Source organism: Citrus sinensis, chromosome 7 (genome assembly GCF_022201045.2).
Source record: "Citrus sinensis cultivar Valencia sweet orange chromosome 7, DVS_A1.0, whole genome shotgun sequence".
Classification (NCBI taxonomy): Eukaryota; Viridiplantae; Streptophyta; class Magnoliopsida; order Sapindales; family Rutaceae; genus Citrus; species Citrus sinensis.
The window spans coordinates 11,206,838-11,224,682 of NC_068562.1; the positions used below are offsets into that span (position 1 = coordinate 11,206,838).

A 17,845-nucleotide genomic window follows, 5' to 3' on the forward strand; every position below is an offset into this window, starting at 1 on the left:
AGCATACAGACGAATCCGTTGTGTGGGGCAGTGTTTGGAAATGACTTGTATAGCTTCATGGGGTGTTGTACAGATTATGTCCCAGGTTCTCTGTTCTGTTGTATGAGCCTTTCAAGTTTGTAAGATTGTAGCCAATTCCAGCTCAATGTTATATATGATCAGTTGTCATCCTATTAATATTAATTTGTATGGTTGATTGTTTATTGGTTTTTTTTGTCATCTTGTCATGCGCAGTGGATGGACATTTGAACCAATTAGAATATTTTTTTCCATGCCCATTTGCTTAAATGCCAAGCAGATCCTTATTTAAATAAACAGCAATGATAAAAATACAAATTGTTGTACAAATTTTTTCTTTACAGAGCTGATGTGTCAATACACTATTGGTTGGATATAAATATAAAATTTAATGTAATTAGTGAAGTGGGTCATATGAAAATCATCCAACCAATAATTTATTGACACATCTAATAGTAAAACGGTGTATATATATATATACATACACACACAAACACAAACAAGAATTTGTATTCCTATTATATTATTGTGAAATAAATTATTAGTATAATTATTGAAGAGGAGGATGAGAACTTTTTGGTCCCTACAGGAGTTCAATGGGCGGAAGCAACAAATATTAAAGAATAGAAAGGGTTCATAAAGGATATATTTGATGAAAAATAGAATTCGAAGTCTATCAGGCTTTCCCAATTGTCCGCATCTCCTAAATTTTGCTTCTGGATCGAAATTTGTATTGAGATCACTGATTGTTTCTTTCAATCTATACCTTCTCTTAGACATTTAAGTCTAAGAGGAAATGATTCCCTAGCTGAACTACCTTCAGGGATTTCAAGTTTGGCTTCACTTTTGTTTCATTGCTTCATCTTGATCAGTCATGCACAGACATTTGTGGGTTACTGGAAGAGCTGAAGGCTTTGGTGAATCTGAGATATTTGAACTTGGATTACACATCTGATGTGTCTAGAATTCCACAGCAATTGATGTCTATCTTTTCAAAGCTACAGGTACTCAGGATGCTACAATGCAGAACATTTAAACCTGAAGAAGGTAGCTTTCTATCTGAAGATGCAGAACTTTTGATGAAGGAATTGCTCTTTTCAGATCATCTAAATGTTATCAGCCTGACATTAAATGGTTCACTTGCCATCCAATTTTAAATCTAGCAGACATGAAGCAGATTAAGGAGTGGCATAATATGTGCTGTAATTTCGGAGAATTTAAGAGCAGAGGAGAGGTATGAAAGTTCTTCAAAGTGATTTCCGCAGTCTTCACACAGTTAGCATAAACATGTGCTACTATCTGAGCAAGAATGCTGTGAGGCTTGCTGGTGAATCAAACTCATCAGCTCTAAACGGTGGCGTTTTGTCAAATAAGAGAGCACTTAAAAGTCACGGGAAAAGCACGTGTGTAGTCACTTATGTTTTAAGCTTGAAACGACAGCCCACTAGTGTCGTTTATAGAAAGCTTTAAGTGATGCGCGTGACAGCAGTGTGGAGCAGCTTGATTCAGTTCGTTAAGTTTGTTATGCTGCGTGTCAACAAGCTGTGCGATCTGGGTTTAGCTGGGTTGTTGCTCTGGTAGCTTTAAGAACAGACTGATATAACAGTTTGCTAGCCAAGCGTGTGTAACCGTGTTAAGAGAGAGAGAGATCAGAGAATGTGTGATATGAGTTCTCTGTAATCTTGTGAGTAAGCCCTGTAAAAAAGATCCTCCATTGTTGAGTAATAAGAGCTCTCCAGAAAGCTTCTCCTGTGGATGTAGGTTGTGCCCTTTTGGTGCAACTGAACCACGTAATCGATTCTTGTGTTGTCTGTGTTTGTTTCTATTCTTTTCAAGTCTCTTAATTCTTGTGTTACATTGGTTCTTTCTGGATTCATTCTTCAATTTGTGCAACTTGATAATTTTGTATCAAAGGTCCTGCGAAGTGATTGTGTCTTGCATACAAGAGAGCAGATTCAATCACTACAAATGCTGTAAATCCAACCAACAAATACCTCACATTGACAAACATCACTGCCTATCGTAATGCCACGGCAACGCATCTTCAGAAGTAGCAAGCAATTAAATGACAATTTAGTCTGAGAAATACAACAATCCACAAACACAGAAATATGTTGTCGCAGTAAAGATGCATCCCAAGAATTCCAAATTAAAATTGTGTGCTATATACCAAATTAAAATAATTCTTTTCCTAAAAGAGATAATTAAAAAGGATATATTGAAAATAATTAGTAATTGTGTGCAATTTCAGATTGCTAATTGCTATGCTTTCACCCTTTTAACTGTGGACTTGTCTTTGGTTATTAATTATCAGTAAAATAGCGAAATAAAACATGTCTGTTCTCAGCTTCCTTAGTGCATATAACATATGCGTTTGAAAAAAAAAACACGAAAGGAACCTTGTAATTAAAGTCTGGGTCTATTAGCTGGTAAAATATTTTGAGTTGATACAAGTGTTTGATATATGATTTTATTTTTTATTTAATGATAGATCGTCATTGTAGATAGCTTGTTGTGTAACGGTTTTGATGTGAATCATTGGAGGTGTTAGTTGATATTATTATCCTTCATTTGAAGCCAAGGTCTAACTCCTATGATAAGGAACGACTTTCCTAGAACTCGAGTTCTGGGATCGAGCCTCACTAATGGACTTACTTAATTTAAATAAAAAAATTACCCGCCATTTTATTGTACTAATAATATCATAATATTCTTTGAACTTATTGCCTCTTCTTAAGCTAGCTATAATTCATTTCTTCAAAACCTCACAAGCACAAATTTTCATTGTTAATTTATTCCTACTTCTTTGATATGTCGCAGAAATTATGGGTAATATCTGCTCAATCTCAATCCCATGTGATGGTATTCTATCTCGTTGTATAGATTGCAGTGTTATGAAAGTGGGGTACGTAAGTGAGCTAGAAGATAATCTTATTGCCTTGCAGAATGAATTGCAAAAATTAACTGAAGTGAGGAATGATGTGATGAGGAAAGTAATGGTTGCTGAACAGCATCAGATGATGAAACGGAAAGCTCAAGTACAAGGGTGGCTTTCAAGAGTGGAAGCTGTTGAAGCTGAAGCTGGGGAACTACAAGAAGTTAATAAATCTCAAGAAATTGAAAAACTGTGTCTTGGAGGCTACTGTTCCAAAAGCTGCAAGTCCAGCTACAAATTTGGCAAAGAAGTGGCAAGAAAGCTGCTAGCAGTCATCAGTTAAAAGGTGAAGGAGATTTCAAAGATGTGGCTGAGACAGTACCAGAAGATCCTGTTGATGAAATGCCTCTTGAGCGGACAATTCTAGGCCAACAAGCAACATTTCAAAAGGTCCTGAATTGCCTTGCGGAAAATGCAATCATTGGCCTCTATGGCAGTGGAGGAGTCGGCAAAACTACTCTATTGAAGCAAATCAACAACAACTTCTGCCATGGAGGACATAATTTTGATATTGAGATCTGGGTTGTGGTGTCTAAATAGCTGAAGCTTGAGAGGATTCAAGAAGATATTGGGAAGAAGATAAGGTTGCCCACTGACTCATGGAAGAACAGAAGTATTGAAAATGAAGCTCGAGACATCTACAATATTTTGAGCAAAAAGAAGTTTCTGTTACTATTGGATGATGTGTGGGAGTCTATTGATTTAACCAAAGTAGGTGTTCCACTTTCAAACCAAAAAACTGAGTCTAAAATTGTCTTCACAACTCGTTTTGAGGAGGTCTGTGGCAAAATGGAAGCTCAGAAGAAAATCAAAGTGGAGTGTTTGGGGCTCGAGGAAGCATTGAGATTATTTCAAATGAAGGTCGGAGAAGACACTCTTGAAAGTCATCCTGATATTCCTAAGCTAGCCAAAACCAAGGCCAAAGAGTGTGCTGGTTTGCCGCTTGCGCTCATTACTGTTGGTCAAGCCATGACTTGTAAGAAGACCCCTGAGGAATGGAGAGATGCGATTGAGATGTTAACAAGATCAACAGCTGAATTTTCAGGTATGGATGAGGTTTATCGTTATTTGAAGTTCACTTATGATAGATTGTCTAGTGACAAAATCAGATCCTGTTTCTTATATTGTTGTTTATTTCCTGAAGTTTATAAGATTGATAAAAGAAATTTGATAGAATATTGGATTGACGAGGGTTTTTTGGATGAATATGGTGGAAGTAGAGCAGTAAACAGAGGATACACCATTATTGGTGATCTCATTCGTGCATGTTTATTGGAAAACGAACAAGGCAACTGTGTGAAAATGCATGATGTTGTTCGTGATATGGCTTTATGGATCGCATGCGAAATTGAGAAAGAGAAGCAAATTTTTTGGTTCTAGCTGGCGCTGGATTAACAGAAGCACCGATGGTTGAGAGCTGGGAAGGGGTGAGAAGGATATCATTGAGAAATAACCAAATTCAGAATCTGTCACAGTCTCCTATATGTCCTCAACTCCAAACTTTTCTCCTTGATTTTAACAATTTATTGAGTATCTCTGATCATTTGTTCGAGCATATGCCTTCTCTCATAGTTTTAAACTTGTCATATAATCTTTTTTTTTACTTCATTACCATCAGGAGTCTCAAAGTTGGTTTCACTACGACATCTTAATCTATCTTGCACTCGCATTGCAGAGTTGCCCATAGGACTAAAGGCCTTGGTGAACCTCAGATATCTGAACTTGGAGCGCATGTATAGTCACCGTACTATTCCACGGCATCTGATATCTAGTTTTTCAATGTTACAAGTATTGAGAATGTTGAACTGTGGTGAATTTGGTGGAACATTAGATAAAAATTTTGTTTTTGATGATGAATTCTTGATAGAGGAATTGTTTGGTTTGAAACAGTTGAACGAGCTCAGCATTACCTTGAGAACCCCACATGCTCTTGAAAGGTTTTTGAGCTCTCTTAAGTTAAAGAGCTGTACTCACTCTCTGCGACTTCGATTCCATAGCGAAATGAAGTCTCTGAATATTTCGTCTTTGGCAGATATGAAGCATCTCCACAAGTTCTCTATAAGTTGTGATGGTTTGGAAGAGTTTGAGATTGGCTTTGCGGGGAATGTACAAAGAGTACGAGAAGCTCATGATTTCCATGCCCTTCATAAAGTTTATATACAGAATTGCAATGCATTGAAGGACATGGCATGGCTTCTTTTTGCTCCAAACCTCAAGATTCTAGACATATTGAATTGCAATGAGATGGAAGAAATAATCAGTGCTGCGAAACTGGGTGAAGTTCAAGAGATCCCATTTAATACACTCGAATTTCTTGAACTACATCATGTTCCAGAATTGAAGAGCATTTACTGGAGTGCGTTGGGGTTCCAACATTTGAAGAAAATTGTAGTATGCGGATGCCCAAAGCTTAAGAGGCTTCCGCTTGATTCCACCAGCGCAAAGGAATGTAAAATTGTTGTTAAGGGAGATGAAAACTGGTGGAATGAGCTAGAATGGGAGGATCAAGCTACTCGAAATGCTTTTCTTCTCTGTTTTGGAGATTAGAGATGAATTGCAATTTTTCTTTGCCTTTTTGGTATGTGTAATGTCATTCACAAGCTTTCAAAATGTCTTTTCTTCCTGCTTTAAAGTTACTGATGATAAATTTCTCTGGATATCACCACAGCGGGAATTTGATGATGATAGATTTTTGTTCTTTTCTTTTCGTTTATGGTTTCTAAATTTAAATTCATTGTAATAGCTTTCATATTCTTCTTATCACACTACAGTGTAATTTGTCCCTTTGCTGTCACTAATGCAAAAAGGCCTACGGCTGAATAGAAATACTTAAACGGGCAGATAATTTTTCCCGTTCTGCTGTTCTTACTAATCAACATTTGTACATACTGATGTTCTCTACTTTCAATTAATAAAATTTTAGCAGTAGATTCTTGGTTTCAGAATCGCTCTGCTGGAAAGAATCCATGCTTGCTAAATATTCACTGTGAAGACATATACAAATTATGTTTTAATTGTGCCCCTTCTGCTTCCAAAAGCCTCGCAATTTTCCGCGTGAAATTATACTCAGATTACAACTCATATAATATGAGATTAATGCTGATATATTCATAATGTTACTCTTTATAATTGAGGAAGGAATTAAGCCTCACAATATTATTCTTTGTGGGGGCTCGAACCGCTGACCTTTGTGAGGACAGTGGCTTTGGCCAAAAAATTACAAAGAACAGCAACTTAAATTAATCTATATAAGCCTTACTGTCCAAGGCTAAAGGGATACAAGTCAGAGTCTGTAAAGCATAAGTCTTCAAGCTTCTAAGGAGAATGAGGAAAAAGCTGAATATTCGTGGAGTGTTATAAAAGAGTATTTGTGGTGTAACAGATTTTTATTTCAAGGATGTCCCACTAATTAAAGAAGAAGGTGTTTGATGGAAATGCGAAGATGCTCGATGAAATGTCTTGTGTCTCTTTGAATTGGCTTAGGCAGGAGAATGGAAGTTGCAATGCAATTGATCAAACACCTTCTAGATGACCTGCAGGATGAGGGCTGGTGACTCACCATACTAAGAAGACCTGCAGGATAAGTTACTTGAAAACCACTGATGTAGGAAATGAGCAGAGGTACTTTTAAAGGTCATAATTTTGCTATAGTTGTCTATTTTGGGTCAATAATATATCATTTCAAAACTTAAGGAAAGAAGAATGCAGTTGTTTACTACAAGTCATAAACGGTCGGAGCAGATCATCCTAAAATCCTATTTCTTTGGCATCATTTTACAAGTTTCAGTTATTTAGGGTCCTATTTGATATTATGGTTGGATAATTACAGTACTAAAATATCTAGTAAATAATTGCTACCGTTATTTTTTCTTAAATTGAAGTGTTACAGGCATTTTTCTTGGGAATATCAAGTGTTTAGCATGTTTCTAAGGGTACTAATTAGAATTTAGATCCAGTAATTTGGTTAATCATTTTGTCAACGCATTATTGATAATCTAAAGATGGTGATACATTAAAAAACCTTCCAAAATTAATTAGATATTGAAAACCCCAAACAGTTTTATCAAGTTTGGCGATTTCTCGTAAAGAAAGATGTAGGAATCATTGGCCTATTTGGTACGGGGGGAGTTGGCAAAACTACTATATTAAAACAAATCAACAACAGATTCTGCAGTGAAAGGCCGGGTTTTGATGTTGTAATATGGGTAGTAGTATCCAAAGAACTGAAGCTTGAGACGAGTCAAGACGACATGTGGAAAAAGATTGACATGCTTACCAAAGCATGGAAGGATAAGAGTACTAAGAGAGAGCTGAAAATATCTTCAGGATTTTGAGCACGAAAAAGTTTTTATTGCTATTAGACGATCTGTGGGAGACGATTGATCTGTCTAAAATAGGAGTTCCTCTTCCAAGCCAAAAAATTGTATCAAAGGTGGTGTTCACAACTCACTCTGAGGAGGTTTGTGGTGAAATGGAAGCTCATAAAAAAACTTAGTGGATTGTTTCACCCCTCAGGAATCATGGCAAGTGTTTCAAATGAAGGTTGGGAACGAAACTCTTGTTAGTCATCCTGCTATTCATAAGCCGGCCAAAATGGTGGCCAAAGACTGTGGAGGTCTGCCACTTGCACTTACTATTGTTGGTCGAGCCATGGCTTACAAGAAAACTCCTGAAGAATGGAAGGATGCAATTGAGATCCTAATGAGATCAGCCCTTCAATTCCCAGGTATCAATAAGGTCTATTATCGTTTAAAGTTCAGTTTTGATAGATTACCTAGCGATCAAATTAGATCTTGTTTCTTGTTCTGTAGCCCATTTCCTGGAGATTATAGGATACACAAAAGGGACTTGGTAGTAAACTATTGGATTGATGAGGGAATTATTTTGGATGATGAGTTTGACAGAAATAAAGCAATAAATAGAAAGTACTCTATTAATGGTGATCTTATTCGTGCATCATTGTTAGAAGAAGAGGAAGACACTTTAGAAAAATTGCGTGATGTAGTTCGTGACATGGCCTTATGGATAGCATGCGAAATTGAGAAGAGGGAAGTTTCTTCTATTCAGTTCTAGATTAATTGAAGCCTCAGATGCTTTAAAATGGCTAGGGTTAAGAAGGATGTCATTGATGAATAATCAAATTAAAACCTTGTTGAACACTCCTTCATGTCCACATCTCCTAACTCTGTTTCTCAATGATAACTATTTACAAGACATCAAAAATGGTTTCTTTCAGTTTATGCCTTGTCTAAAAGTTTTAAACTTGTCGTACAATCGTTTTCTGACCAAATTACCATCAGGGATTTCAAAATTAGTTTCTCTACAACATCTTGATATATCATTCACCTCCACATTGGAGTTGCCTGAGGAATTGAAGGCTTTGGAAAAGCTAAAATATCTGGATATGGATGGTACTTCTTGATATATCATTCACTTCCATCGACATATGGAGCTTTCGTGCTTTGAAAAGATTTTTGGTCTCTTCGTGACTCTACGTCCCCGACGATTTATAGATTCAAAGTCACCGAATATTTCATATTTAACAAATCTGAAAAATCTTCATACGCTAAATTTGAGTTCTTGTGAATTTGAGGGGTTGGAGATTGAAAGTGCAAGCCAAACACAACATATACGAGAACTTCTGAGTTTCCTCAGCCTTTGCAGAGTATATATAGCAAGATGCCGGGGGATTGAGTGACTTGACAGGGTTACTCTTGAGCCAAACGTCAAGATTGTTGAAGTATCAAATGCAGTAACGTCCAAGAAATAATCAATGTTGAGAAATTTGGTGGAGTTCAGAAGATGGTCGGAAATCAAATCCCATTTTTAAAACTCGAAGTTCTTCAACTAGAAAATCTGTTTATTTTGACCAGCATCTATTACACCGCCTTACCATTTCCCAATCTGAAGAAAATCAGAGTAATTAGTTGTTCAAAGCTTTGGAAGCTTCCACTTGAATCCAACAAGTGCAAAGGAAGGAAAGCTCGATATCGAGGAATTGGAGTCATGGTGGCAATGCCTAGAATGGGAAGACAAAGACACCCAAAATGTCTTTTCTTCCTGCTTTAAAGTTATTGTTGATAAATTTCTTTGGGAATCAGCAGCGCAGGGGCTTGTTGATGATTGATTTAGTTTGTGTACTTTTCCTTTCGATTTACGGTTTGTAAATTCATTGTAACAGCGTTTAAATATAATAATATTATTGTCTTCTTATCAATCAAGAATGAGTATATTATGCACACAAGTACACAACAATTATTCACTAAGAAACCCTCACCCCAACTTGTTTGTTCAATTGAACTACTGTGGCTAAATGGTGCTCACCTTACAACTCCAACACCTACAGATCTTGGGTACTGGTTAAGGCCGAAGTTCAAAGAATTTGTACTATGTTTCATGAATGACGGATCTGAGCCGCAATATAAGCCCAGGGAAGGTGGTATAAAGCCTATCGAGCGTTTTTGGCTAAATGACGTCGACGACATGTCATCTTCTTCATGAACTGTTGAATGGCATGTCGTTTGGTTTCAAACAATAAACAATGAATCACCTCAGACCTGTGTGTCGATTAAAATATTATTATTATTGCTATTATTCTTGTTACTATTATTATTAGTATTTTTTTAATATTTGACTCTCAAAGCGATTTCATACTGTCCCCCCCCCCCCCAAAAAAAAATTTCGTCAATACTATACCCGGTTAATTGATAGGCATTTGAACTTGGACTGTACAAGTGAAATGTCAAGAATTCCACAGCATTGATGATATCTAGCTTTTATTCAAAGTTACAGATCATCAGCAAGTAATGGAAGAAGGTAACTGTCAATCTGATGATGCTGAATCTTTGCTGAAGGAAATGCTCTGTTTGGAACAATTAAATATCATCAGATTGACCTCATGTAGCTTATGTAGTTTATGTGGTCTCCCTACCGTTCAATGTCTTACTTCTAGGAGGTTAAATTTGGAAGTGGAAGATTGGCACAAGTGCACAGGAGAGGTACATAAAGTACTTCAAAGTGGTGGTTCCGAAATCTTCACACCGTTATCCTAGGAGATTACTCAACTGTGAAGGACTTTACGTGGGCCTTTTTTTTTTTTTTTTTGGTCTCCCTTCCTTCCCCTCCCAAATCTCAAGTTTCCAGATATATATTGTTATAAAGACATGGAAAAAATCATGTGAAGGACTCAGGTGGTGAGATTTCTGTAGTAGAGATATAAAGGAAATTGTGGTTTTAATTTTTATCTCACAACAGGAATTGTTATATATCCATCTTTTTTCAGTTTCTGTTCATCTTTTATATATGAAACAAAGCCGATGTCAAAGTACCATTAATTGTTCAGTATGCTTATCTCAGTTTGCATAATTATATTTTAATGGTTGCTTAGATCTAAATTGAAAGACATTGGCTTACATCTTGGTCTTTCACCACCTAATCAATAAATTCAATACCTACAGATCTTGAATCATAATTCATATGCATTTTTACAATTTTCAAGCAGTTTGACAGTACATGGATGGCTACTCATAGTAGTATTGCTTGTTAGGAAATTTATGGGTGAAGTAAGACCACTGCTAAAATGAAATTGGAAGAAAATAAAGAACAAGTACAAAGAGTGGTTCGACTTTTAGCCTACGTCCACGGGCGAAGATAGAAGGAAAATATGTTATTAGTGAAATGAGGATTACAAGTATTGTAATATTTTTAATTTACTACCCAGAACCCCAATACACCCAATCTCTCCAAATACTACAACAAGAGCTTTTAATTTCAAGCTCTCTAAACTCTTTCTTAAATATAAGAAATGCTTCTCAAAATTGTGATGATCAAATGAGGGGGTTAGCCCCTCTATTTATAGCCAAAATTTTGGCTACTATTCACCTATTTTTTTAATCATTTATTATTTTTCAAAATTCAAAGTTCAAAGTTTGAATATCAAACTTTGAATATCTAGAATTTTGAATTTGATATTCAAAGTTTGAATATCTAGAAGAGGCACCAATCTTGACATTCTATCACTTGGAGATTTGATTATGAACCAATCAATCTCCACATCACCCTTGTCATGTTGCTTCATGTCTCTGCTAGGCCTATAAAGATAATTAATGACAAGTGGAACTTGATGGATGGCAACATAATTGCTAATCTACACTTGGTACTTGCAGATAAGGTGTTATCTAATGCGACATAGAAAAAGACAGATAAAGAAATATAAGATACTCTTACAACATTGTACGAGGCCAAGTCGCTGCACAACAAGATCTTCTTAAAAAGGAGACTATCTACTCTTCGAATGGCGAAATCTACATCGATGAGTGACCACATCAACACCTTAAAGACTCTATTTTCTCAACTCACAATGTTGGGTCACAAAATAGAGGAAAATGAACGTGCGGAGCTCCTACTTCAAAGTCTACCAGATTCGTATGATCAATGTATCATCAATCTAACAAATAACAACCAAGTGGATAGTCTAGTCTTTGACGATGTTATAGTCTCTGTATTAAATGAAGAGAGTAAGCGAAAAAATAAAGAAGACATACCGACGAATTTGCAGCAAACGGAAGTGTAACCAATGACAAAAGGGAGGTCAATGGAACGTGGCACCAGTAGGAGTCATAATCATGGTAGATCAAAATCAAGAAGTAAGAAGAATGTCAAGTGCTCCAACTATGACAAGAAATTGCATGTCAAGAAAGAGTGTTGGAACAACCAAAAGAGAAGAGAGAGTAAAGATTCTGAGTCATTAAATACTTAGGGGTGTGTAGCAAGTACCTCAGATGATGGCGAAATCCTCTACAGCAAGGCAACAATAGTTTCAGAAGGTAGAAAACAGTTATCTGATGGTTGGCTCATAGACTTAGGAGCTACCTGACACATGACCTTTGGGAGAGAATGGTTCTACATATATGAACATATCTCAGGATGATCATGCCTTGGAGATCGCTAATATTGGTACTACCAAAATAAAAATATTTTATGGTACAGTTCGCACAATTGAGGAGGTACGACATGTCAAAGATCTAAAGAAAAATTGATTGTTTTTATAACAAATAGATAGTCTTGGATGCAAAACTCATGTAGAAAATGAGATCATGAAGATAGTCAAAGGTGCACTTGTATTGATGAAGGCGAAAAAGATCAGTACTAATCTATTCATACTTAAAGAGGAAATACTACATGAAGCTGATAAATGTGTTGCGTCAAATGGAGAAGAGTCGGCGATGATGTGGCATCTCAAGCTTGCCTACATGTCAGAATAAAGTTTGAAGATTCTCTCTGAGCGAAAGTTGCTTCCGGAGCTCAAATCGGTGAACTTACTGTTTTGCGAGCATTATGTTATAAATAAGCAACATAGATTGAAGTTCAGCAGATCTGATGCCAAAAGTAAATGCATCATAGACTTGGTTCATTCTAATGTTTGGGAATCACCAAATATGTCTATGGGAGGTGCAAAATACTTAGTGACTTTTACTAATGATTATTCCAGGAAATGTTGGGTGTATCCACTGAAGAAAAAGTCAGATGTGTTTCCAATGTTCAAGGAATACAAGGCGCGGGTAGAACTTGAATCCGGAAAAAGGATAAAGTGCTTAAGGACAGATAATGGTGGAGAGTATACAGATGACAAATTTCTTGCATACTGTAAACAAGAAGATATTCAAAGGCAGTTCACGCTGGCATACAATCCTCAACAAAATATAATGGCAAAGCGGATGAACATGACTCTTACAGAAGGAATAAGAGTTATTTTGAGCACTGCTGCACTACCTAATTTATTCTGGGCAGAAACAGTTAAAACTACCTGTTATGTAGTAAATCAGTCGCCATCCATAGCAATTGGGTTGAAGACTCCGATGGAGATATGGACTGAAAAACCAGCTAATTATTCCCACCTACATTCATTTGGATGTCATGTGTATGTGATGTACAATGCCTAAGAAAGAACAAAGTTGGATCCAAAATCTAGGAGATGTATCTTCTTAGGATATGCTGATGGAGTAAAGATATATCGTCTGTGGAACCCCACTGCCCACAAAATTGTTATCTGTAGAGATATTATCTTTGTAGAAGATCAACTATAAAGGAAAGATGATGATGATAACACTGTAAAGGAAAAATCAGAGACTGTGCCGGTATTTATTAAAAATAATATGGAAGATGAAGATTCAAATTCTTCTAAAGAAGCACCAGAACATGAGGAACAGTTGAGTCCGAGGTTCTAGAAGTTCGTCGGTCAACTCGTGAGAGACGACTGCCAATGTGGCTCTCGGATTATGTTATAGAGATCAATATTGCATACTGTCTTCTAATGAAAGATGGAGAGTCGTTAATTTTCTATGAAACTTTAAACAACTTAGATGTTATTTTGCGGGTGACAGCAATGCAAGAAAAAATTGAGGCTCTACACAAGAATAAGACATAGGGACTTGTACCACTACCACATGGAAGAAAAGCCATTAGAAACAAATGGGTTTACAAGATCAAACGTGATGACAAAGACCAAATGGAACGATATCGTGCAAGATTGGTAGTGAAATAATATGCTTAGGAAGAAGATATTGAGTCCAACAAGATATTTTCTCCAGTGGTTTGACTCATAACAATCAAGGTAGTCTTGACAATTTGTGCTGCATTTGGCCTACATCTAGAGCAGTTAGATGTGAAAACTGCATTTCTTCGTAGAGAACTTGAACAAGAAATTTATAAGCTTTAACCAGAAGATTTTGCTAAAAAGGCTAAAGAGAACTTGATTTGCAAGTTGAACAAATCTTTATACAGTCTCAAATAGGCACCAATGTATTGGTATAAGAGATTCAATTTTTTCATCGTGAGTGTTGAATACAATAAATTCAGTTCAAATCATTGTGCATATTACAAGAGGTTTGAGGATGACGATTTCATCATTCTGTTGTTGTATGGGGATGACATGTTGGTAGCAAGCCCCAAGAGAGATTGAGTACAAGCGTTAAAGGCACAATTGGCTAGGGAGTTTGAAATGAAGAAGTTGGGACCAGTAAATAATATTTTAGGGATGCAAATTTACCGAGACAGAAAAAAGAAGAAGATTTGGCTTTCTCAAAAGAACTATTTGAAGAAAATCTTACGACGCTTCAACATGCAAGATTGTAAACTAATTTTTACCTCATTTCCTGTTAATTTCAAGTTATCCTCAAGTATGTGTCCTAGCAATGAAGTAGAGAGGAAAGAGATGTCTCAAGTACCGTATGCATCAACAGTTGGAAGTTTAATATTTGCTATGATATGTAGAAGACCAGATATTGAACAAGTAGTGGGAGTGGTCAGTAATGTCAAGATTGGTGCCTCTTCTAGATATTCAAACTTTGAATATCAAATTCTAAATTCTAAATATTCAAAGTTTAAATATCAAACTTTGAACTTTGAATTTTGAACAATAATAAATAATTCAAAAAAAGGTGAATAGTAGCCAAAATATTGACTATAAATAGAGGGGTTCACCCCCTCATTTGATCATCCCAATTTTGAGAAACATTTCTTATATTTAAGAAAGAGTTTAGAAAGTTTGAAATTAAAAGCGCTTGTTGTAGTGTTTTGAGAGCTTGAGTGTATTGAGGTTCCAGGTAGTGATCCAAAAATATTACAATACTTGAAATTTTCATTTCACTAGTAAAATATTTTCCTTCTATCTTCGTCCGTGGACGTAAACTAAAAGCCAAACCACGTAAATTTCTAGTGTCCTCTTTGTGCTTGTTCTTTATTTTCTTCAAATTTCATTTTAGCAGTGGCGTGCGTTACTTCATCCATCAATTTCCTAACATCGTTCATCACTAAAACACCACAGACTCTCAATTTCCACAGGTACTTGACATTTCTAATTTCTAGAGTAAGGGTGATTGCTATCATGGAAAGAGAGGTTTAGTGGTAAAAAAAGAGACAGAAATTTAAGGCACTTCTTTAATCATTTAATCTTCAATATATATATAGGGCTACCATTTAAACGCGCAAATTCCCCTTAAAATGGTATTAATATTTGTTAACACGTTTGTTTCCAAAGAAGATATAGCAAAATGGAGGTACAGAATTAAAACGTTCTACATTTTCTATGTACCTTTTTCAGCAGATTTCACCCATTTGATTGTAGACCTGGCCAAAGCATCCATTGGATCAATGCACTTCTTAAGAAGAGGATCATCGGGAGGCAAAAGATCCTGCATATCATCAGAGGCCAGGATGACAGTGTTCACTGCCCTCACCAGTAGTACCTGAAGTGCTATTCTCAACAAGTTTCTTGCCCCTTCCACGTCCTTTCTGTTCAAAGCATCAAGGGCAGGAATCAATGTGTGTTCCATTGTTGCTTTATCGGGTAGCACAACTTCAAAGCCCTGTGTAAAAAAGGGAGGGAACAAATCATCAACTATATCTCCAGAGGAAAGAATGAAGAAAAGAAAGTTTGTTTGATAGTGCCCTTACTGATATGCTATACGAACAATGTTTCAGACGACCCTTACTCAAGAATAAATTGTAATAGCAATTTTAGGTTCGATTTTCAATTCTGTACAGAAAATTTTGTACCAGTATATGCTCTGCATCATTTGGTTGCTCAGTAGACTGAGAAAATCAGTCGATATCTAGTTTTTTCAAAACAAACATTAATTTTCCTAGTGTTTGGCCTTCGCCAATTTTCTAGAGTTTTAAGCTTATGCTTAGTTCCTACAATCAAGCAAACCACATAAAAAATTAGACAGAAATGAGGTTGAATGTAATCAGCTAAACATAAGCTCGGATGCTTCTACTACCTATCTCGTGTGAAGAAAGATATCAAAGAACAACAAACTAAAATAGAAGAGAGAGACAATGGCAAGTTGAATAGAGTAAAATTTCATCTTCCCTCAAGGCATATGTTCACCGCTCTCTTGAACATTGGATCAACACTTGAGACAGAAAGAAAGCTAAAATATTTCATGTACTCTATATGCCAACCGTCCAAGGCATGGGTCTGAAAGATGTAACTCTTCAGGTTTCTAGTGACAAAGAGGCAAAAGATGTACATTTATGTGGCATGAACCTTATGAGAGACCAGGTTTTCACTTCTTTTCCTTGTTTCATCTTTCTTCATTGTGTATTTCAGCTTTCAGGCTTTGCCAACACAATCTTTTTCTGTACACATTTCATTTTAGCAGTCCTGGAAAAATGACATAAACACTACAGTAGCAGGTAGAGAAATGCTCTGGATTAAATGATCTTATAGATTTTTGCTTGGTGCTGAATCAACCAGGCATCCAATTTCAGTCAGGTAAGGTCATGATTACTATGTGAACATTTTAGAACCATTAAAATAATACCAATAAGATAATGCAAAATGTCTTCTGTAGCTAACATCCTTTTTATTTCTCTGGATTCTGTAGTTAAAAATTCAGTACTTCTTTCAAGCAATTTATCTGTAACCAAATATGAACAGAAGTACCTCCCAAAGACAATGTGAAACTAGTGGCATACAAGTCACACAGAAGAAAATTACCTCATGCTGCAGTTTCTCCTGGTAAAACCCAGCAGTTAGAATCGCATTTTTTGCGAGCACCCCAATTCGCAAAGGACTCCCAGCTTCCAGTGGCTTCATATTGGCTTCCTTGAGCTCCTTGGCAACACACTCACTCACATGCAGGAAAGGAACAGAACACCCCTTACAAACCTCATCATGCCAAATATGAGAAAGATGACATGGCATTACTATGCAGCGAGCTCCTGCTTTCTCAAGAAAAACCCTTTTTCTTCGCAGATTCTCCACAATTAGACTGTCATCCAACTGAACGCCCCCACCTTTACAGTTGAGAGAAGAAAAGGAACTCCTCTCATGTGACAATAACTCCTTATTTAACAAAGGATCAGAACAAAGCAAGAAGGGAAAGTCATTTTCTTCCCCACTTAGTTGAACTAATTTTCCCAAAAGATTCAAAGTAGAATCAACTGATGCACCTCCAACAATACCGACAGTATTTGCTTGATTAAGCAACGCATCACTGCAAAATGGAGCTGCTTTTGAACCAAAACTCTTCTTCGATTCTTGAAATTTCCCGCTTTCATCTGTCTGTAAGAGAACTGAAGATGGGGGCATAGCCAGCAGTGGATTTGAATTCAATCTTGTTCTAGATAGAGTTCTATAACTATTTACAAAACCCAACGTACAAGATGGGTAATTCAGTGTATTGACGGATACTATCAAGCTTCTATCAAACATCTCTTGCGGCAAAAACCAACCGATTTAAACAAACAAAACTGCATGAATATCTAAACTTTGCTACCCATGAACCATACTCTGCCTTTAACTTCACATATCAGCTTCTTTGAACCAAAACGCACCTCTCAGAACTAATGAATCGTCATTGTAAATTCAATGCATGAAACAAGTCACTGAAAGGCACTCTCCAAAACCCACTTCCAGAAATAACAAATTTTCAATCTTTATCACTCATCACTCTTCAAACCAACTTTGATCTGAGTTTCAAACCAAAAACTCCTAATAGTTTGTCCAAATAATCGCCCAAAAGAGACAACCTGTTGTGCTAATAATCTCTAGCTTTGCAGACCCAAAAGCAAAACCCAATTCTAGACTACATATCTGTCTCTATCAACTCTTTCTAGAATTCAAGCAACAACCAAGAAGAACCCAACTTGAATACCAAAATCCCCAGTGTGGAATGATGAAAGGGAAATTGAAGACACACAAAACTTGCAAAATCTAAGAATTTTTCATTTTTTTATTTTTTATTTTATTTTATCTTTTTGTTGTATGCTCCCATTAATGCACCAGCAGTCATTGCAAGTTGGGGTAAGGAATCTTTGCACTTTGAGAACAAAATCATGTGCGAATTCTAAACTACCCTTTGCTAAACAAAGAAAATAACTAAAGAA

The 17,845-nt window shown here is 36.4% G+C and overlaps 1 protein-coding gene and 1 pseudogene across 1 annotated transcript; one reads left to right on the top strand and one right to left on the bottom strand.

The window, feature by feature from the left end:
• The first annotated feature begins 40 nt into the window (after nt 1-40).
• LOC102626636 (disease resistance protein SUMM2-like) lies at nt 41-5,500 on the top strand (annotated as a pseudogene).
• Nucleotides 5,501-14,886: 9,386 nt separating this feature from the next.
• Nucleotides 14,887-17,806, bottom strand: LOC102612810 (uncharacterized). Its single transcript, XM_006465309.4, has 2 exons — nt 16,455-17,806; nt 14,887-15,318 (listed from the first exon to the last, which is right to left on the bottom strand). The coding sequence occupies exons 1-2, from the start codon at nt 17,169-17,171 to the stop codon at nt 15,037-15,039; spliced, it is 999 nt and encodes a 332-aa protein (XP_006465372.2). The 5' UTR covers nt 17,172-17,806; the 3' UTR covers nt 14,887-15,036.
• Nucleotides 17,807-17,845: the final 39 nt, after the last annotated feature.

Excerpts from the sequence above, each read along its gene's own strand:
- LOC102612810 (XM_006465309.4), bottom strand. The coding sequence starts at position 17,171 with ATGTTTGATAGAAGCTTGATAGTATCCGTCAATACACTGAATTACCCA. Across the intron at positions 15,319-16,454 it reads AGGAGAAACTGCAGCATGAG|GGCTTTGAAGTTGTGCTACC; the intron begins GTAATTTTCTTC and ends TTTTTTACACAG.